The sequence below is a fragment of the Patagioenas fasciata genome, chromosome 2, assembly GCF_037038585.1.
Source record: "Patagioenas fasciata isolate bPatFas1 chromosome 2, bPatFas1.hap1, whole genome shotgun sequence".
NCBI lineage: Eukaryota > Metazoa > Chordata > Aves > Columbiformes > Columbidae > Patagioenas > Patagioenas fasciata.
Genome location: NC_092521.1, coordinates 65,759,797 through 65,782,497, shown reverse-complemented (window position 1 = coordinate 65,782,497; position 22,701 = coordinate 65,759,797). Strand labels below are relative to the sequence as shown.

The 22,701-nt window shown below is 42.2% G+C and overlaps 1 protein-coding gene across 1 annotated transcript in view; it reads left to right on the top strand.

Annotated features, from left to right (window-relative positions):
* Positions 1-695: 695 nt before the first annotated feature.
* The window catches only part of TMEFF1 (transmembrane protein with EGF like and two follistatin like domains 1), a 125,828-nt gene continuing 103,822 nt past the window's right edge, over positions 696-22,701 (top strand). Inside the window, exon 1 of the mRNA XM_065830896.2 lies at positions 696-1,244. Within this exon, the coding sequence (XP_065686968.1) occupies positions 995-1,244 (250 nt within the window). The 5' untranslated portion in view covers positions 696-994. The remainder of the gene's footprint in view (positions 1,245-22,701) is intronic.

Sequence of the window (22,701 nt, the reverse complement as noted above, 5' to 3'; positions counted from 1 at the left end):
TGTCAATTTACACAAAGCTTTCAGCCACACAGTGACATGCTGAGTGTCTGCACTCAAGATGTGTGCCTGGCATCCTGTACCTGTGCAGTGCTTTTGACCCTCTGAAGCATCTCCATGCAGAGCACTAGAAAAAGCCCAGGTAATAAAGGCACTGTTACCAAAAGTCACTACTTTCACCATAAACATATTTATTTACTTGGATCGCCACAAATGCTCCTGCCATACCTGCTGGGCTTCCGTTCAGTAAAAACTAAACACAACCCTGACAACTAATCAATAGCAGAGACAGTCTCTTTGCTTTCTTCCCCATCCCCACTCCGGCCAGCTTATTAGTGAATAATAAACCATCTCCCGGGATGACAAACGTCGTGCCAGTGGCCCTCCTTCCTCGCCGCCCCTTGGGACCCGCTCTGCTTTCGTTCACCCATCAGCGTTATCCCCGCACGCCTTTCGGCGGTACCCACTACCCGCCCGGCCCGGCCCCCCGCCGCACCGGGCTCTCCCCACCCGCTCCCCGCGGGGGCGGCCCCGCCGTGCGGGCGGGCGCTGCCGCCACCGCTCGCCCTGCCCGCCGAGCGAGGAGAAGCCCCTCACCTCCCCTCCGGTCCCGGGGGAGGGGGCTGCCATCACGTGTGCTTCCTCCCCTTTCTCTCCCTCCTCCTCCCCCTCCGCGGCGGCGGCAGCAGTAGCAGCAGCCGCCTCGGCTCCGCTCCCTTTGTTGCAGGCGGAGCGGCGGCGCTGCCGGGCGCCGCGCACAAAGGAGCGCGGCCGGGGCCAGGCGGCCCCGCCGGCGGCCAGGAGCGGAGGCGGCCGCCGCACCGCTGGGCTGCGGGGGACGCACTACACCGCCGGGGCCAGCCCTGCCCGCGGCCGGGCAGCGGCGGAGGCGGCGGCGGCGGGTCTCTGCGGCCGCCGCGGCGGGGATGCTGAAGGTGTGCTCCGGCGCGGCGGAGAAAGGACGGTCCCGCCCGGGCGCCGCCGCGGGCTCCGGTTGATGCTGCGGGCCTGCCGCCGCCGCCATCCCGCTGCCGCCGCCGCTGCTCCTCGGCCACCCCTCGTCATGCTGGGAGAGAGCCCGGCCGCCGCCCGGCCGCTCCTGCGAGCGGGACCCCCCATGGCGCTGTGCTACACCTCGGCCCTCCTGGTGCTCGCCCTCTCCGCCCTGCCCGCCGGCCGCGCCTCCCACCCCCTGCCCGGCTCCGAGTGCCAGGGCGGCGGCAAGGGGAAAGGCATCAACTGCTCAGGTAATGCCCCGTCGGTTTCCGCGCACCACCCGGCTCCGCGCCCACCCGTGCGGGCGACACACGCGTGCACGTGGGGGGCTGCGCGCAGCACCCCCGGCTCCTCCCGGCCCGGCCCGGCGGGCGGCGGAAAACAAAGGAGCGGCGCTCGCCCCGGCCCCGGGTGCGGCGGACCAGAGCCCCGGCCGGCGGGGAGATCCCCCTCCCCGGGGGCGGGGGAAGCCCCCTCTCCAGCGGCTCCCCCGTCGAAAGGACGGAGTTTGCCGTTGTCTCTCGGCTTTTGTTGTTCCCCTCCGCCCATCCGCCGCCGTGCCGGCAGGTGCGCACCGGCAGCCTCGGGCGCTGCCCGCAGCCGCCCCATGCCCCCCGCCGCCCCGTCCTGCCGGGGACAGAGGGCGAAGAGCCGGCAGGCAGCCGTGAGCCCAAGCCCTTACGGCTCTCACACGGGCTCCTTTTTCGGTCTCTGTTCGTGTGAGCAGCCCAGACCCCAAAGCCGGGGTAGCCTCACCATCCGTCCTGCTGCCGGTTGCTGTGTGGATTAACTCGGGATGAGGTTAGACAGCAGCTTTTTAGGCATTTTTTTCCTGCTTTGGTTGCATGACAGGAGAATCCTTTATTATGTCTGCCCAGCCTATGCATAAGTATATACTGGTATAGTACAGTTTGAGTGTCGGTGAATTTGTCTGGCATGACAGTGGCACATTTTCTTATATCTTGAGGGGTATGGTGCTTTTAAAGTAGAACAAAGTAAATGCATACAATAGAAAGTTTACGATTTGTTAGAAAGACTTGTTTTTTCTTCTAAAACTAATAGTTAGAAAAGGTAATTTATTTATTTTTTCTCTCAAAAATTGTTGTCTATGCCTCCTACCGCGTTCTAAACTGATAGGTTTATTCCACTGCAAGGATCGTCGGCGAGAACCGCACAAAGTGCCTTCTCCAAGGTGATGAACGTTTCTTGCCCTGTGCTCAGAGCACTCCCATTGTCTTCAGCGGGATTTGGAAGGCAATTTCCACATCAGAAAAGCTCTTGCTACCTCCCAGGCTAGGGTCCCCAAACTGTGTAACAGCTTTCAAGAAATGAGTGAATGGAATAGTGATTTCCCTCCCAATTCTGTTTTATAATACAGACAATGATGCTAAAGCAGACTGTCAAATTCACAGACCAGCAAACTGTGGCAAAATGATTTTGCCATATAATAAATCTAACTGCTCTTCACTCTTGATATGCTCATTTTTTCTTCATTTTAGCTAGTTTAGATATCTACTGTGTTAGCGTGTGATACCACAATGCTACTGTTTTACTGCTGCCTTTTGCATTCTGTTTGTATGAATATCATGGTTATTTGTAAAGAGAGGTTAATAGGGTAATGTGTCACTGGCATTAGCGGCTTACCCATCAGAGCCATGTGGGTCATTAGACCACAGCATGTTCATAAATCAGTGAGATTAAATATGGAAGACTGATGAAATATATGAGGAAGTTTCTAACGTACTGTGGAATGCACGGATACTGTTATTTAGAAACCATCACGGAGAGAGGGCTTTCCAACCTGGAATTAGAAAACCGTATGCTGTATCAAAGGCATTCAGAATTATTTGGTTCTGCTAAAAATAGGCAGAAGTGAATATATGGGCTATATATGTACGTATGGCAGGTACTATTTTTAGTGTAGCTACAAAAATATGGAAGGAAAATTTCATTTAAAAATACAGTAGTCAGACTCTGCTATGTGTTAATTGTTTCATGCAAGACAGCAGTGTTTCAGTTCTCAACATTAATTTAAAAAGAACTAATATCAGCACCTAATATCTGGGACAGATTTTACCGTCACTTAGTTCTGCATAGCTTCATTAACTTTTACTGGATAAGCTACTCCTTGCAAAAGACGAGTTTCCTATACTTAGCGTGGGACCAGACGTTGGCATTAGCACCTTCCTCAGTGGATTGCTACAATGTACATTGCTATTTATACTGAAAGTTAAACTTAAAACCACTATCACTACTTTTTCTTCAAACATTTGAACTCTCTAAATTACTTTGCATACTCAGAGAAAAAGAAAAAATTCTTCTCTCTGCTGTTATATTTTCATTTTAATATTTGCATCACGTTGACCTGCTGCTCTGGAACAGTTTCTTATACTTTCTGGGATGGTTCCTGAGCTTGTAAAATTGTATCATCACTAGATTATGTAGCTACCTTTATTTTTTTTACTTTTAGGAAACTCTGAACTCCTCACTTTTATTCCTCCAGAGTATACCATTTAAGAAAAAGTTTGCTGGTGGTGGACAGAGGCAGACAACAGGAAAATTAAGATAGCCCTTTCAGCCTTGATTGTGGCCCTTTGGCACAGGCATTGCAGCTTGGTCTTTTGTTACATTATGATATAATTGCATCATCCAAGGGCAGATCATATAATCAAGTGATTAGAACAGGAAACAGAAAATTAAGACATATCTGCAGTTAATGAGGATGTGGAATTGAATGTGTCTGTTCATCTGTCAGTGCATAATTTGCTAAGCTAGGAGAATGAAATAGCCCCATTTTACGCAGAATGGGGTAAAAAACAAGTTGGTGTCTCTGTAAAAGGGAATCTTAGGAGTGATGATTTAGAGACGTTACTATATTCCCAGCGCTACCTGTAGTCACCTTCTGTAACATTTCTGATATTCACTGGCTATCCATGAGCCGGGTGGCGTGATGCTTGCTTCTCTGCTCAGGCTATAAGATAGTCATGTCCTTAGTAAAGACTGTGGACTGCAGGGGGTTATTAAGCATCTGGAGTGTAAAGGTAAGTATAAAATGTGGTCAGCTCATGAGCTCTTAATCTGCTGGCACTCTCCAGAGAAACACACTGCATGTGGGCATCTTCAGTTTCGATTTCAGTCTGGTTGAATCTCTGGTGTGAGATGTGCTCCGGTCACAAGCGTGGCAGCCACGAGGGTTGCAATTTGATCATAAGTGACCACACTGAGGATTTTTATGAGAGGTACACAGACTTGACAAGAGAGATAGCTCAGTGTATTGGTTCGGATTTGTGCACCTGGGATTTTGAATAATGTTGGTAAGCCTTTCAGGTTGCTGCTCCTTCATGTAATAAACTATGCTTGTTTGGGATGATTCCACACAACTCCTATGGGTCTCACGGGCCATATGCTGCCCTTGGTTTCTTAAATTCTCTTTGAGTGAAGTGACTAGAGACAAAATTGGTTCAAGATAGCTTACTGAAGATTGAATGAGGTCAAGGAAAAATTAAGGACACCTTCTCTTCCACAGAATTCCTCTTCTTTTTGTTTGCACAATCATAACATGTCTGAAATAGTTTGTAGATAAAAGTAGATGGAAATTACCAATTAGGGAGAGGGAAGGGGACGCAGGGACAAAGGAAAATATCCATCCAGAGATAGGGTGATGGTTGAATGTATGATGGGCTGTTTATTGAGCATGGAAGTACAAGCTCTCAAAAAACTTGTACATTTTCAGAGAGAACAGCAGAGAAAACTACAGTGGAGCCATCTTTCACCATATACACATTATCTTAACTTTCAATATGCTTTAGAGAAGTGGTTTCTGCCCTGATGAAACTCATGGAGTAAATTAGACAAACAGAGAGTATGGAAACATTAGAAGAAAACAGGGACGTGAACCAGAGAACATCGTGAGCTAAGATGAGTACAACAAGGATAGGATAGGATGAGAACGGAGGGGTAGACATCCTCAGTAGAATGAAAGCATCTGGAGGCTGGACAACGAGAGCAAGTCCTGAAGAGGTATGGGAGTGGAAGTTGTTAACTGGTACATGACCGGATAGGAGTAAGGAAGCAGGATGAGAAAAGATACACGGCCAAGAGTAGGGGCAACTCACAGAGGATGGACAACAGTGGCAAGAACTGGCTACATCATATGCCTCTGTTTTAAGGCATGCCTTTTTCCGTTGTGTGAGCAGAGTTTAGAGGAAGAAGGGTTGGGAAGGGCACAGAAGATTAGCAAGGCGAGCAACAGGAGATCCAGTTTAAATGCAGATAAGGCAGAAACATCCAGGAGCATGATCATAAACCTGTCCAGTGTAACAACAGAAGAGAAAAGTTACATCAATTATTGATTATTGCACACACCCAAAGAGGGAGCAGTGCATTTTAAGTATGGCTAGTGTCACTGGAGTTACATATGTTACCATAGAAAAATAATACCTCTTTTTGCCTCGTCCTTGTTCTTGTCTACTTTCCACTAGTGATGAATGTTGTCTCAGTCAGAATTTGCAAGTCGTTTTCCTCAGCATCTCCTCCTGGGGTTCTTGCCCTACATCCTCGATGTGCAGCAAAAGCTGCTTGACTAGGGACTCTGTTTCCATTACTTTGTTAGATGCCATCAAGTCTGTTTTCCAGACCCTGTATCAGGGATCCAGTGGCTGGATACCATTGCTAGCATAAGAGGCATAGCAGGCACATTTCCAGGAAAATATTACCTGCTCAAGCCTTATCTGTGTAGCACATTGGTGTGGTGTATGTAATGTGTTCATACCTGCTATATTCAAGGACTAGAAATAAAGAACATATCTTCTTCATTCTGTGTGCAGGTTACCAGTAGTGCGCTCTTGTTCAGTGCTTGATGACTGGCAGGGATGGTGGAGAATGACAAAATCTGAGGTCACTGCAGCCAAATCAAAGCAGGGGAGTTCTTGGAATACCTTGCATCATCAGGAAACCATCTCTGCTTGAGCATTGCACTTGCCTTTGCTAACTCTCCTTCCTCCCAAAAGGGTTTGACAGTGGCAGAGTGAGATAAGGAGAATTTTAAAGTGCTAAAAACCTAAATGAACAAGAATATGGTTGGATTAGAAACACAACATTTGGGGCAAAAGCTCTGAATGCCTAAGGAAACAGTTTCCTTGGAAGACAACAATTCAGTCACCTTTGCAAGGGTTTATTTCTCAGAGGCATCTGAGATATATCAGCATGGAGGAGAAAATATGCTTTCAAAAATGCTATTTATATTTATTGGCAAATTACAGTTTTAGGGTTCAAGCCAGGATGAACTTTCTTTAAGGCATGTTACCTATTATGTATGAGTTGTTGTAGCTGAAAACTTCACCTTTTTCTTTGGGATAAGAAGAGTTCTAAAGCTACTCCTGTCTACTACATCTATACTGTGAGGTGAAGACCTGAGTTTACAAGTGGGTTGGCCAAAATGAGTTTTATATATGCTCTTTCTCACTCTAGGCTTGTGTGTTGTGTGAAGCTTGGGTCCAGACTGTCCCCACTGTGACAGGGAAGAGCTGAATACAAGCTTGGAGCTCCCTTGGCCTGTGCCCAATCCATGTGGCAGAGGTGAACACGGATTTAGGAAGCTATAAACCTCAGGCACTGCCAGTCTCTGGAGGTTTGCCTTAGTTTCTGCCTGGGCTCAGTGGGGACTCTGAACCAGAATGAGATGTGGTCTCAGGGCTGGCTTTCATCCATGCTTATCAGCTGGAACAGACATACTCTTTGTGGTTCTTGTGAAAATTAAGTGAAGGAGGGCTTGTTTTTTGTTTTTGCTTTTGGTATATCATTCTAAGTTACACAAGGCCAAACCAATTTGTGCTAAAGGTATGAAGGCACATTGGCAAGAATATAAAGGCAGAAGATGGAAGAGAGGTAGAGATTCAGGTAAACTACCCTAACTATTTTGAGAAGTACACATCTTTTTATGTTTGCATGGATAAACTTGATCTGAAATGCTAGACGGGACTAGAGTAATTGGTTATTTTATCTAAGATACTATGACTTATGTTCCCGTAAACGAATTGTAACAGTCAAGACAAATAAACTGTGATAGGTGTTTGTGCTGATCGAACTTCTGAAGTAAATGATCTGGACTCGGTGATGTTACATTTCAATTTGAGAAACTATCGTAAGGCATGAATATAAATCAACTATGAGTAAAAAGTACAAACAATGATTAAAAAGAGAAATTAAAACTGAGACAGTAATATGCACATATTTGTTTCCCTTTAGTGTAATTACCTATACATGAAATGTCCTTGCAGTACAGATTCTCATGCTGATTAAAGAGCTGAAAGGTAATGAAATAAAATTGAAAGTGTCAGAATAGCAGCAAATAATCTCGTAACAGGTGTCACTCCATCATTGTCACTAGTGGGAACTGGTAGTGTGATGGAACAATTGAGGCTTGACTAGAGGGACTGGATTGAGTCCAATTTCTTCCATCATTTTTTGAAAAGGGGAAAAGAGGAGCTATGTTTGTTGTGGAGAATATTGCCAAGAAAGCATTATTTCAGTACCAAAACCTCTCTGGTAATTCCTGTTAAAAGGAAAACAAGAAGTGTGTTTAATAAGAGCAGTCTGGCCCTTTTTTTGGTACTGATATAAGGATAAGGATTTTGTACCTATAGTCTTCTGGTTTTCTTCTAGAAGTTACAGTTGGGTGGATAAAGATTAGAGTTAATATTTATTTAGACTTGAAAAAAAAGAATCTGTGGTCAAGTTCTTTGAGCAGAGATGTACAACAGCAGAGAATCCCAGATATCAACAGGAAGCTCAATTTACCATTTTCTTATGAAGAGATGATCACGTTCCACCATTGATCCCTCAGCTGAAAATGCTTGTGACTTTTCCAGCCTGTGGTCAGACTTTGGTGACTGTCCACAAAACACGTAGTGGCAGTAGTTCCCAGAATAATTGTAGCTGTAACATTTGGGGAATTAAAAATACTGAGCAGCAGGCTGTGCAAAAAAAATCTGTTCTTCTAGGTCTAGACTACTATGTATCCCCCTTGATAAGTTCCTACAGATGCTGTGGCATGAAAGTGGAGAAGAGGACATTTTTGTGTTTTTGAGATGAAAGCCTGTCTTTTTTTAAAGCAGTCTGTACTATTCAGTAGAGCTGAAGACCAAGGAAGTTCATTGTAAATTATTCTTACAAAAAAATTGTTCTATCCCAAGAATAGCTTTAGATAATAAGAAGATTATAATTAAATGATGTGCTGTAAACTAAATAGCCATCTCTAATCTAATTGCTGTAGTTTATTCGTAGATCATATTGAAATTCTAACAATTCAGAAATACAGAGAAATACAGGAAGAAAAAGGGAAAGAGTGTGAGAGGGTGGAGTTGCATTTCATGTAGCTCCTAAGTGTGTAGAGAAAGGCTTGTTCGATTATATCAGTCCATAGTAAATTTCATTTTATTAAACCATTTCTTGGCAAAATGGGTTATCTTTGTTCCAAAAAAGGATAAGAAGATACAGACAAAATCTGGTTAGGAGTAAGTTTAGCCATCAAAATTGTGGTCTGATTAAATTAAATTTTCCTGGAGAACCTTAAATCTGCCCCTCTGTCTTGATGAACAGATACAGGGTATTTTTAGTTGTAGTGTAATTGACAGATGACTTCAAGGGGATCTGAGAGCAGAATTGCTTTATCTTGTATTATTAGGTAGATATCTAGTGGTGCCATTAGTTGTTTAAATAGTTGGGATTTCTGGCCCATGTGTTCTTAAATTTATTTATTTGTTTATTTTTAAAAATCAAAATGTCGGGTCAGTTTTTTCCCTTAAGGATTCTTACCAGGAAACTTTTGTTTTCTTTGGAGTGGGGATCAAGAAGCTGGTGGATCTTTTTGCTAGAAGACCACCTGCAAGACATGAAGAGTGCCTAGAAGACTTCTGTTCTTGCTGGCTCAGTTGCATCCCCAGACCTGGCTGGGTGGGAGCTGGGTGACTGACCAGGCACTGAGTGCATTTGCATATATATTGCTGATGTGAATTTCTCTCTTAAAGAGAGCAATTTAATGTTACACTGATATCAATGCTCAATTTTTTTAAGTTGCTCTAAAACTGCCTCATTGATCATAATGTGGTTTGTGAGCAGGCGGTGTTTGACTAGCAAATCGGGATTTATTTTAGGTTAATTTAAATTCTCATTATAGTAGACAATTTCTAAGGACTCAAAAGACAGGACTTTTCTGATAATAGATTATGTGTTACAGCAACAATGTTTAAAGGATCTGATTCAAAATAAAATTAAATCCTTCTAATACCTCTCTTTTGAGGTATTAGAAAAAAAAATAAATTTAGTTACAATTACAGTCTTGAAACACTCACATTATATAACCGTGTGCAAGCTGGCAGGATCCTCATCCATGCTTCAAAAATAGTGTTAATTAAGACCAGCAGGAAAACATGTGAAAATGAAAGGGAAGAAAATAGGGAACAAGACAGAAGTGTCAGTAATTTTTCTGAAGGAACCTGCTACTCTTGGTAGCTGCCAGCTCCTCCCCTAGCCCATTTCTACCAGGCTGAAACCTCACCATTCTCTTGTATGTCTTAAATAGGTGCAAAACTCTCTGTACTTTCATAAGATGCATAGAGCATCCTGTGGGGTGCCGCTGCGGAAGAGGACGTGTACGATGTTCTTGGCAGACAGACAAAGGGTGTTCAGGACATGAAATGGTTCTTCTCAGTTCTGGTCTGGAGGCCAAAACCTCCTGAAATCTGGCTCTGCCTGGCGGCAAAGCCTTTGTAGGCAGCCTCATCCCAGCTGCCTGGCTTGCTGGCTTCCTCTAGGAAGGGCCCTGGGGCATCTCCTTTTGCCTCACACCCGTCTCACACGATCAATGTGGAAGCAGATGGGGGAGTGGGGGTGGTGAGGCAAACAAGAGAGCTGGGTCTGTGCAAACTCTGTTTAATCTGCCCTTGATGAGCGTAGCGTGTTCAAGATGAACAACAAATGCTCAACCGTAGGAGCTCCAGTTGCTTCACCCCAGATCCAGCCCTGTTTATTTTGCAGGCTGGCACATTTTCATCCAGCTTCAGGAGTTTGACACATTTCGGTGTTCACCTACTGCTGACCAAAAAGTCCTGCTTTAAGAAGCACTTCACTGGTCTCAGTTACTAACTCACGTGAGCACTGTATATGATGATGGAAGAAGAAAAACATAGCCCACAATGAAATCATGCTGTCATATCTCCTTTTGTATGACTATAGAAAAACCTTCTATAAACACACATTGCAGCAGCGGGTGAGAAAATGCTCCCTGCAGCATACAGAGGAGTTAGTTGCACCTTACGAGAGTTTTACTTGTTCTCCTATTCAGAGAGTGTTTCACATATGGTTTCACATATGACTACAAAGAATGAGTGATTAGGTAAACATCATTTGCAGAAGTTGACAAATTTCCTCTAAAATTTTAATACAAACAAGAATCTTCACAAATGCAATGTAAAAGTTCAAGATCTGCGCTGACTAAAGGTGTCAGTGCAGGAAATGCCTTGAGTAGACTAGGCATTCAAAATGGGTACTTTTGAAAATGTAAGTTTTAATCCCTAAGTCCTCCATAAAACACAAGACCAAGTTATAAAGTCTGTAGCTGGTTGACAGAAACATCTCAAACACTAATTCCAAGAGGTATTTCCATAGAAAGTGTGATTAAAAGCTGTGTCTGGGTAGCAGTTTGTTGCTTTAAAACTCAGGGAAGCATTCATCTAATTAAAAGTTTACATTTTGCTAATTAGTATTGACTCTGATTGTGTGTTGCCTTTATCTGATCCCCGTGGGAGAGGCAGAAGTCAGTGCGTTGTGCCGAATGGGCTTTCTGGGGCAGAGGACAGCAGCAGAAAATCCTCAGAAAGGCTGAAGAAAGGAACGCCCCTGAGCGATACTGCCATGCGTAGTGGTGGGGAGATGGACTGTTACTTTCCTAAAGCACCATATCCCTCCAGCAGCTTTTCCTTCATTTTCCATCTCTCACAGAAGTTTACCTAGACAAATCTGAGAGGCAGAGTTGCTTTTTCACTGCCTTGATTGGAAGTAGAATTTTATGGAAGTATCATTTCAAGGTTATAAAAGTGAAAATAAAATAGGCAGGCTCCTATTGAGGTTATAGACATTTTTTTCCCATATGAAACATGGGTTGGGAAGGCAGTTTATTTCATTGTATTTTTCCTGTGTTTAACTGCAAAGGATGTCCTTTGCTTGCTTAGATGTTTACACCCACAAAGAACGTCTTTGTGAAAATAGTTATATACATTTGAAATGTGCAAAATTTGTTCTGAGCTGTAAGAAATACTCTCTTTCGCATCTGAAACTAGTGGCTGTGGTAGAGATGAAACAAAAATTTTGGCTAGAAAACAAAGAACAGCTGCTTATTGTTCTTTATTTTTTTATTTTTTTTTAATTTTTTTTAAGCCAGGATAGGCTTATCATTCTCTCTATGCTCTTTATTAAACCCTCTGTCTGTAATATAGAAGAGTTATCCAGGTGAGAGAACACAGCCTCCACATTTGCAAGTGATATTCATGCTGCTGGCTGAGCAAACAAAGAGGATCACTGGAACCAGACTCCGAATTTGAGTGTTTTGGGTGATTTATCTACCAGATGGTAAATGCAGTCCAATGTAAAAAAATCAGTCTGGGAGCAGGGAATCAATCATCCAGCACACTGATCAGCAAAGGGATTTGGGTGTTATAGCAGAAAAATTAACGAGCTGGCAATCCACTGCAGAGCAGCATTAAAACAAAAAGATACTACACTGTAGTAGAAGTCCTCACCCAAAAGACAAAGGAGATGAACATTCTGCTTTATTAGATACTTGATAAACCTAATCTAAAGTAGTGTATTAGACACTTAAGCCCTAATATTATTCAAACATAATGATTAAAAAGTTCAGTATAACATTCTGGAAATCAGAGTTGATTTAGGAAAGTGAAGTTTTCCACTGCTTTCACATTTGTTTCACAAATACACAGGCTCTTGTCTCATAGGAATTATTTATTAGTATTCTATATTATAGTAATAGATATTTCTATGCTATTTGAAGTCACAGTACAGTGCATTCAGAACTACCTAATGAAAGATTATAAGATACCAATACTAGCTTTATGCCATAAGTATATCTTCCTATAAAAATCTTGAAAATGTATCCTTAGCCCCTTTCAGTCACTCAGGCTACAAGAGATCAGAATAGTGTCACCACCAAAAGTTCTTTGTGACTTTCCTCTGACTTTTCATGGGAAGCCATTGATTCTACAACTAGAAAAAACTAAGAAAGGGTGACTCCTGTGCTCAGTTTCCACTTTTTAAGTTCTTGTTGTGTGTTTTTTCTGTTGGTGGTGGTGGTGGTTGGTGTTTTTTTATGCTAAGGGTTGGGTGTGGGTTGGGGTCTTTGGGAAATGACACAATGTACAGACTGCTTCTACAGGGATGAAGGGCAGCAGCAGGGTCTGGCCATGCTGGTATGGGGCAACTTGACACAGGTGGCAAATCTAGCTATGGGTGCCCTCTCAAGCCTGAGGCATCAAAGTTAATTCTATGTCTGCAGGTAGCTGAAAGAACTAGGTGGGAAAATATCTCTTTTCTACTGTGGAAAGCTACCCATAACTACTCTTGTGTGTCTTCTGTGAGTAACCACTTTTATTTCTGAAAACAGCCAAGGAGACAGGCAACCTTAATACCATACTGTCCTCTGATTTTGGCCCTTTTTTTTTCTTTCATGGGGTTCGGGATTGTTAGGTTGGTGAACAGCCGGTGAAACACACAACAAAAATCTCCAGTGTCGCTGTACATCATGAAAATGTAATCCCTAAATTGTTTTTCACTTACTTATCATGTCCTGCTTGGGTTTTGTTGGTTGGTTGTTGTCATTATTATTATTATTTTAAATGGTTCCTGGAGAAAGATTTGCACAAACACAGGGGAAAGGAGCTGATGGTCTGACTACTTAAACAGTAGAGTGAAGCCCACCATCTAAGAAGTTTTTCCAGAAATGCTAACTAGTGCTTAAAATCAACAAGAGCTCCTAGATGATGTTCCCCCTGAAAAACAGATTTCTCTATGAACAGAGTAAGCAGTAAGAACCTGCAAATATTAGTTTCATGCAGCTCTACAGATTACAGATGTAGAAACAATGATTTTCTGTAGACCTGTAGGAGCTGCAGCCAAGTCCGTACCAAAGAGATGGACTCAATTGCCTACATTTCTCTGAGCCACAAAGACATATATTTGCCTTAAAATTATGCAGAGCGTGTGGAAGTAGTTTCTGATGCAGTGCTGGATTATACTTACACATCTCCAGTGCTAATCAGCTTGAGCCTCGGTGTAAATATGAGTTGTACTTCCATCAATGTTTGTACATTTCAGGGCTGAAACTGGGCTTTTGCTTTGTTTCAGTTGTATGGGTGTGAGACAAAGCGCAGAATTTAGTCATGTGCATATTTACATGTAGGATATTTTTTTTTCCTTGCTATATTTATATGAAGATTTTTGCTGGCTATATTTTTCCTGCCATTTTGGATGTGCACAACGTTGTTAAAGATGGCTGACCAAAGCTGTGGCCTGAGGGTGCTCGTGGCCCTGCATTCAAACAGAAAATGCCCATTAAATTCAGATTGGCAGCAACGCAAGGTCTATCAGTGCCGCAGCAGCGAGATGATTCAAAGCAGGAGTCATAACATGTCTGTGATCCTGGTTTCATGCCCCTCCTCACCCTGTCCTCCCCGTATACATGGGGGGAAAAAAGTGCTCCCCTCCTTGCTGACTTAGCCAGCTGTTGGAGGACACCTGGCAAAGCTAAGGTCTCCTTTGCAGTGTCTAGGCGAGGGCAAAATGAGAACCGATGAGTCAAAGTTCCTTGATTCTCCGCTGTAAACCAGGTAATAGCGGCTAATTTATGGCAATTAGGAAGCCTCCCTCAAGAGCTGTAAGCTGACACCAGGCGTATTTTGGCAGAATGTCCGCTAGCTGTGCTCCTCGGCCCTGGGAGCCGCAGGGAAGACGACTCACGAACTGGCTAATCCGCTGTTACATTTGCCGAGGGAATCCCCAGCAGGGAACCGTGAATAATTTCCACCTGCTTCATACTGCATGAGTGGCGCGACAGGAACAGGGGGGAGGTGGATAAATATATTGAAGGAGAGGTGGCCTCCAGTCTGTCCTTTAAACAAGGCTTGTTTTCAGTCTGAAATTCATCGCAGGTGTAGCAGCTTTGTCCAGCTTGCTGGTGTGGTTGGCTGCAGAGATGCTGTCGTCTCCGAGCAAGCTGGAGCTGATCAGTTCTCTGCAAATCTGGCAGCTCCACCAGCCCTGTGACAGCTGTCACTATAAGCGATGATGAGGCAGGAGAACATGCCTTGCTGGATGGAAGCCGTGTTCTAGCCTGACTGTCGGCTCCCGGGCCCTGAAAATCCTTTCGAGGCTGTCAAAGGGAGTTAGCAGGAGCTTTGGGAATTGTATTTCTCCTTGTGTTTCAGTCAGGATAAACAAGCAGGCAGAGAGGAATTATTAGCTATAGATTTAGCTGACAAGAATGCATACAGGAGGAAAGCATATTTCAGTAAGCTGAGCAACTCCTCAGCGGTGATTTGTTTTTTAGAAGCATAATGGAGTTGTTAAAGTTTGAAAGGAGCAGAGCTCCTGGCTCGGGTCTTTCCTGGTTTCTGTAACTTGCTGGAATTACCAGAATTCATTAAGAAACCCTAACGATCAACTGGAGGCTTGTTTGTTTGTTTTCTCCCCATGACTTTTATGCGGCTGGTTATTTTGTTACTTTTCCAGGGGTTTTCTGACTGTTTAATTACGGTTTTCAGATCTAGCCCTGAATAGCGTAGTGTATGTGTGTTTGGAGGAGAGAGTTTATGCAAACCTAATTATGCTCTAGCACCATTCATACTGCTTACATTTCAGCAATGTTACCCAAGAGTTAATTTATTTTCGTTATCTGTATACAAAATAGGAATCTAACGCTATTTTTACAGAGGTATGTTTATCATAAGAACACACTGCAATGACTTTTTAATTTATAGATCTGTTAAGGGATTTTAATGAGACTGAACTGCAAGAGGAAACTGAGTTTTTTGTATTAATTTGGAAACTACCAGATTTAACTGTTACATTTTAATCTCTTAGATGGAAAATAGCCTCTTGTTCAAATTAGCTTCTATATAATATTCTGAAAATAAAAAGGTACTTCATCTTTCTTTTGAAATCGGTAACTACTTAAGATATTTTCATAAATTATTGATTTTGATGTAGACTGGTAGGGTCTGCGGGGACCTGGAGGTATGATTCACTCTAATTAAGTTTTGAAGTGTTTCCCCATTGTTTCCTTCTTGAAAAGGCCTGTAGTTTAGAACATTCAGTGCTGGCACTAAAATCTTTCAGACCACAAATACTGCAACAGCCTTTAATTTTTTTTTTTTGTTGGATAGCTCACTTTTTTAAGTAAGCCGATGTTTCATTTCCTATATCTAGTTAACTTCTGTAACTGACTTAGAAATAGATATTTCTTCCTGTGCTTTTAAATAGAAAGGTAATATTCCCACAAAAGAGCTTGTCATGCATGCTGACTGTCATGCTGACCGTCTGTCATCCATGTAGCTGGAAGAGATCTCCCCTGGCATCGAGCCTCCTTCATCATTATTGCTGCACTCAAACCTGCTCCTCAGAATCGCTCATTTCTTTCTGACCGACCCTCCTATATACCGTATCTTACCAATGGAAATGAAAAAAATATTTAAAAAGCTTAATATGTAGCTCATAGTAAAAATAATAGAATAGAGAGAATAGATATTAGGAACGTTATTGTAAATATTCTTACAATAATTTTGCTTTTATAACTTCAATGTTCAGAAATTTCCTACATCAGGAAGATTAGCGGTAACTTTTTTTGGATGTGGTTTCAAAGATCTCTGAAATTTATACACAGACTGGACTAGCCTGAAAACTGCTGTACACTTTTTTTTGTGTGTGTGTTAATTAGACTGTTAAGTTTGGGTGAAAACTTGAATGTTAGGAAAACAGTGCATTAGGGTACTTAGATTTTTTTAATAGAACTTGATGTATTCAATGAACAGCTTCCGCTGCTGTGAATTATTGCATCTTTCTTGAATTGCTTTGAGAAAAAAAGCATGCAGACAATGAGAAATGCCCAATTAGCAAATATGTCTGGAAAATCTGATTTGAGCAACTTGTCTAGCATTGCTCAAGGACATGAAAATTACATTTGCTCACATAACATTAATTCAGGAATCTTCTTGTTTCTGAGTACTTGATTTGCTCTTTTATTGTGGCTTTGCTTAACATAAGTTACTTCAAAAGAAATAAAGATTGACCCTTCACACTAGCAACTAGGGAAAATACAGGCATTTCATAGGATGGACTGATATACAAGTGTCTGTGAGGAAGGTTAAAACCATTATATCTTGGCAGAGACCTCTCACTTGAATTAATGGCATAACAGGTACCACTGAAAGTAGTTGTCCCCTGTCAACCAGCCGCTTGAAAAACAGGCACAGAATTTTTCTGTGTACTTACTGGAAAGCAAAGACACGACAACCCTGGGCTCTCTGTCCAGGCCCGGGATCCCATGTTTTCCAGTAGTTAGTTTTTCACCATCCTTGATTCTCCCACTCTCTGGTACCTCTCCTCTGGCTTTGCTCGTGGTCTTCTTCCCACCTCTGCTGTGCCTGCCAGCTCTCTTTCCTTCGTAGTCAATTCTCACCTTTGTACTTGGACCGTTTTCTGCTCTTGGGCAAGGAGACAGCTGAGGCCATACAATTATTACAGGTATGACAAATACAGAAATTTGCCAGAGCTGATTTTTGGTGCTGAACCACAGCTTACCTGGAACGCCATGAAGACGGAACCTGTGGAAGGGGGATCCTGTGACCAATTTTGTAGATGGTATGTAACAGACAGACTTCTCTTAGCGGCTTAAAATTTTAGGTGGATTCAATGTATTTCCACATAGAAGAATACAATAGTCTGAGCCTTGCAAATCGTACATCTTTCAGTACACCTTGTATCTCAGCTCCGGCATGCGAAGGTGGAAAATCTCAAACATCTTAATGGTAAAAGTTGCAATTTTGTTACTTAAACAAGCAAACAAATTAAACAAAACACCGTATGTGCCCCAACTTCATTCTTAAAAACTACACAACTGGAAATTTTCTATGAAAACAATGAGACTGCATGCTATATCCAACTTAAAACACGATCTTATGATGGAAAGTGTTATACAATGTTAACTAAAAATACAGATCCCAGCTCTGTGTATTGCAACTTTGGAGTTAGCAAGTTGTACTAAAATCAAAGAACTCTGCATTTCCTTGAGAAGCTGTTCAGATGTTAGAAACTGGCAACATTTTGGACTATCAGACTCACTTTTTCATGGAGATGTTTCTGATATTCCCTCACAACTTGGCCTGCAAAACTATGTACAGCTTTTTCTTCCAGGCCCAGTAAACCTGTCTATTTCTTGTTATGGAAATTAAAATAATACAAACGTAATAAGTATTTATGCTATTTATCTAATGGAAAAAAATGAGCTGGATAATATAATCAGATAACACTGGAAGCCAGTTTTGTAGAGCAGAAATGGAAAGTTGAAGGGTTTGATTTTGGGGAGGGGGCTGTGTTTGGTTTTTGGTTTTTAAATGTGACAGAAAGCCCAATTTAAAGTATGGTTTTATGAGCCAAGGTATTGAGAACTGACCATATGCACATAGTTTCACCCTCTTGCTCCTCGCTGTGTATCCCATCGCAGGCCTTGACCTACCTCAGCCTCCAATGCCTCCAGCTCTCAACTGGCTCACGTCACTAAAAAGTGGGAGAACAGTAATGCAGTAATGTAGCAAAAAGTGGGTATTTTATTTTCTTAGTGTTATTTCTGGCTTACTGACTGTTCTGATAAGTACCAGCCATGACAGGACCACAAGACAGAGAGAAGGGAGAGACAGATAATGAGGAGATGTGAGCCCTGCAAAACTGTACTCTTGCCACACGTGGAGAAGGTCCTGTGAACTCCAGGCATTAACCAGATAGGAAGGTAAAGTCTTTAGGAAAAGGTTTGGCTAGTGAGGCCGTATATATATTTAACATATGGAATGGCTTTTGGGTGAGTTGTGGTATTTCTCCATGAAAACGCATCCCATATTCAGACTCGCACATCTCCCTGGCTTGGACAGACTCACTGCAGCCATGAATTCATCTTACGCCATAGGTTTTCATCACAGCACTACAATAATGAATTTCAGTATTTCTCTTTCTGCGTAATGGCCAGAAATCTTGTGCAGTAGAGTTCTGATCTTTCTGAAAATGGGGACTAGTGTGTGTGGATGTGTAATCACATCACTAGGGAAATTTCCTGCAGATTTTCAGTGTAACTGAGGTCTGTCAGACAGAAAACGCTTGTTCCCATTTTTCGGAGTCTTACATAGCCAGTGTAGAAGCACTGCATTTTCTTGTTTAATTTGCCTTGTTCTTCATGTTACACTTCATTAAATATATTTATTTTTATTTCTGGCATTCCACACGACAGAATTCATCTGCAAGAAAGGAATTTTAACTACAAGAAAGGTTATATAGGCAGAGAGTGAAGTGGCAAAACATGAGGCAGGAATCTAATGCAAGATGTTAAGCACAGTCTTTCCTGAAATCAAGGGGCAATTAAACTTCTTATTCCACTAAAGTACTCAAAACCTGTAAAGTAATATGGTAGCATAATGGGAAGCAGCTCTTAATGGGCTTGTGCAGTTATTGCAAGTTAAAACTGGTTGCATGTTTGGCTAACAAAATACTGAGAATACGTTATCCTTAAATGTTGATGATAATGCAGTCACAACAATAGCAATATACATAAGACTCACAGAGCTATTAAATTTACTGTATCTTCTATGAGGAGCAAAAACAAGCAAGGAAAACAAGACACAGCTGTAGGGAGAAAAAACCCACAGGATTAAACCAAGAAAGCATGGTAGCTAGCAAAAAAGAGCTATCAAGTTCACCTTGAATAGCAAAACCAAAACAACTCGAAACAAAACAAAACATAAACCTTCTATCTCAGAGGAATCCTCTTTTTCAGAGTTAGGATCTCTGGAAACATGTTTGGTGGGAAATTTTAATCATCTGATCAAACAAGTAATAGAAACATTAATGATTTCTAACTTGCTGAAACTCAGTGTCTCTTGGGGTCTGCTTTATCACCTGAACTTACAAGACCTACATCTGGCCAGCTTGGCTCATGAGCGCAAAACACAAGTAAAAACAGGCTTTTTTTCTGAGAGAGCTATGTGAACCCGCTCTGCTTTAGTAAGACAGTTGATTTGAAACACTGCCTGAAATATATTTTTTTTTCCTTTGTGTTCGTGGAAACAGCCTTCACAGGCACTGGATAGTAGGGAAGCTGAGGACATGGTGGCTCTTCTGTGCTTCTACTCCTGTGTCTCCCTGCAACCTGGCATTACCTGCAAGCTTGCCCATGGTTTCTTCAGTCTCAGTACAGGCCATGGATGAAGATAGTCAAGGGCACATGTCCCTGGTATACCTGGCTTGTTATTGGCTACCAATGGCATGTCAAGCCATTGACCACTACCTTTTGAGCCTGGCAGTCCAGCTAACTTGCAGCTGATCAGTTTGTTCCACCTATGTTTCCTTAACTTGAGAAGGAGACTGCTATGGGATATGATGTCAGAAGTCTAAATATATTTTACATCTACCACTCTCCCTTCAGACTCTTCATGGAAGAGAGTGAGCTGTGTCGAGCATGTTTTGCCCTTTAAAAATCTGTGCTGGCTGCTTCTGCTAGCCTTCTCCTCCTGTCTGTCTTTAAATATGGATTACAAAAGGATGTTTGCTAGGGGACTTTCCAGGAGCTGAGATGAGACGGATCCACTAATTGTGGGTCCTCTCCCTTGCCCTCCTTAAAGACAAGCATAATATTAACCTTTTCCTAGTCATTGGGGACCTTCGCCTATGACCTTGATTTTTCATGACTGAATGACAACAGCTTCACAATCACATCAGTCAACTCTTTCGGAACACTGGGTGAAACCTGGCCTGATGGATCTGAACATATCTGGCTTCTCTAAGTAGTCTCTAACCTATTGCTACTTTCCTCTTGTCTGGCCATCTGTTTTCTGAAGAGGGTTCATGTTTGCTGAGACTTGGGAGCAGGCTTTGTCTACGAAGACTTGTGAGAAAGGACACTGAGTGCTTCAGCCTCTTCTCTGATGCCCATTGCATATCTGTTCCACATCCATCAACAGACTCACATTTTTCCTGACCTTCCTCTTGCAAACAGCATTCTGGTAGAATTTCTTTTTAACCTTCATGTCCCTTGCTAGCTACAGCTGGGCTTTTGCCTTCCTGTTTTTGCGCCAGAGTGCCCAGGCTATGCTTTTATTCTCTTCCTGTCTTTCCTATCTGTTTTTGCACTTTTGTACTCCCTTTTTGTGTTTTCAGTTCATTAAGACTCTTCTCAAAGAAGCCAAGCAGGCACTCTGCCAGAAAGGTGAACTCAAGACAGGGAATAGTCCAAGCCATGTGAAGAGGTACTTGTGAAAAACACAGCGGGTGAATGACTTTTCTAAAGGACATAGGTTTAGGCTGATGAGGGCAAGGACTTTAAATAAGACGCGGTGTCCTTGTTTGTTCAAGAAGAGGACATTGACTGTGAGGGTGGGTGAAATGCCAGACTGTTCACCCTGCTTTTGGGTAAATTTTTCACTTTGTGCTAAACTTCATATTACTGCTGCCGCGTTGCTGCCAAGATAGTTGTATGCAATTCACTGTGTGGAGTCAAAAGCGGACGGGACAGCAGGAAGGTAATGAAAATGGAGAGGTTTCTGAGGACATGGAGAAGTTGTGTCTGTCCATGTAGGGAAAGTCTGCGGAAGGTTGGAGTATAAGAGAAGCTAGAGAGGGTAATTGGCTGGATGTCAGAAGATGTGTGGCAGGATGGCAGGTGAGGAGAGTTGTTCCTCAGAGAAGGGGAATTTGAAGATTAAAAGATCAGAAGGAGGAGTTCATTGTTAAGTCTCGGTCAAGTGACTGAGACAGGCTAAAACAAGCAAGAAGGGAAAGGTCTTCAGTCGGAAGTGAATGAAGATTGAAATTGCTTCAACTCAAGGTAAAAGGTAAAGAAACAAGAAGAGGAAGAGGCAAATATAAGAACAGAAGGAATAGTAAAAGGGGGATTTTGAGACGTCAGCTTGGAAAGAAAGAGTGAAAATCTTGCTGGCCTCAAAAAAGGAGAAAGCAGAAACCCACAGGGTGAGAACAGGAACCCTTCCTAGCCGTGGAGGGCAAAGGGGATGGTGGTGCAAGCAGAGGGTCTGGCTGGCTGAGACAGAACATAGTGAGGAGGACATAGCGATGAGGGTGACACAGTGGTGAGGGCCTGGCAGGACAGCTCATGGGCAGTGACCAGGCTGTTGGAGAAGCAACTGGAGAAAGGGTGTTTAAATAGGGAGAAGAGAGGAATGGGTGGTATTGCCTCTAGCTGGAAAACTGGCTAAGTGGGGGAAAAAATAAATCGGGACGAAAAAGAAATGTGTTGAAGATTCCTGAAGAAAACCCTCCCACACTAGAAGGCAGGAGGGGGGAAATCGCTTAATCAAAATCTAATTTATTGCTTCTTTTTCCTGTCTTTCTTAAAACACAAACCTAGAAAAACAATCCTCCCCCCTACTAGTGTATCCTCTTCTAAATCCTTTAATCAGTTAGCGGTTTCCAGTTAGAAATTTATATATATATTTTCTCGGTTAAACGGACCATGAGGAAAAATGACAGATTAAACCCTTAATCCTGAAAATATGCACGTGCTTAAATCTGCAGTCATATACTTATGTTCTTAACTGTTTTGTTAGATCAGAGCTGGAGTGCTCAACTGCTTTAAATATTGAAAATGAAGATGCTTTCAAAAGGATTTAATGCCGTTTCAGACTTAACAGATTTCAATATTAGATCAAGAATACTTAAAAAAAAAACAACCCACACTGAAAGACACACATAATTTTTAATTTGCTATGATATCTTTATACAGCAATAAATTGCATATACTTATCATTCATGAGATTTTTCAAAGCTGAAGTTACTTAGTTAATGTTCATTGTTACCTTTGAAAATATCCTCCTAATTAATTTCAGAAAAATGTATGTTCAAATCCAAAATTGAATTAAGACACATAATGATGCTGGACCTAATCTGCAGTGACTGGATGGATCAAGTATTTAAATTAAAACTGACTAGGTATTTTTCTGGTTTGGAATCAGAAATATGGAACATGCACAGGCTGGTTTTTGTGTTTATTATTCACACCTAATTCATTCAAAACATTTGGTTAATAAGTTTTAGTTGAAATTGTGCTGTCTAGTTACAAAGAATTGTATTGTATTGTCGGTGTCTTCTGAGCATGCTCTGATTTTATTCTTAGAGCTCCATATTAAAGTGAATGATGTTGATAAGACAGAAGTTTATAAACTCATTTAGAGTGCATTCTATTTAAAAATATAATTAATTTTTGTGTTATTTTCTTGTATGTTGCAAACTTTTGATGAAGATAGTTAGATTGGTGAGAAAGAAACTGTGCCCTTTTTTTCCTCTGATTAATATTTTTGACAAATATGGAGTCACCCAATGTTATATTTTTATCTTGTACTCTCTATGTAGAAATGCACAAATGATGGT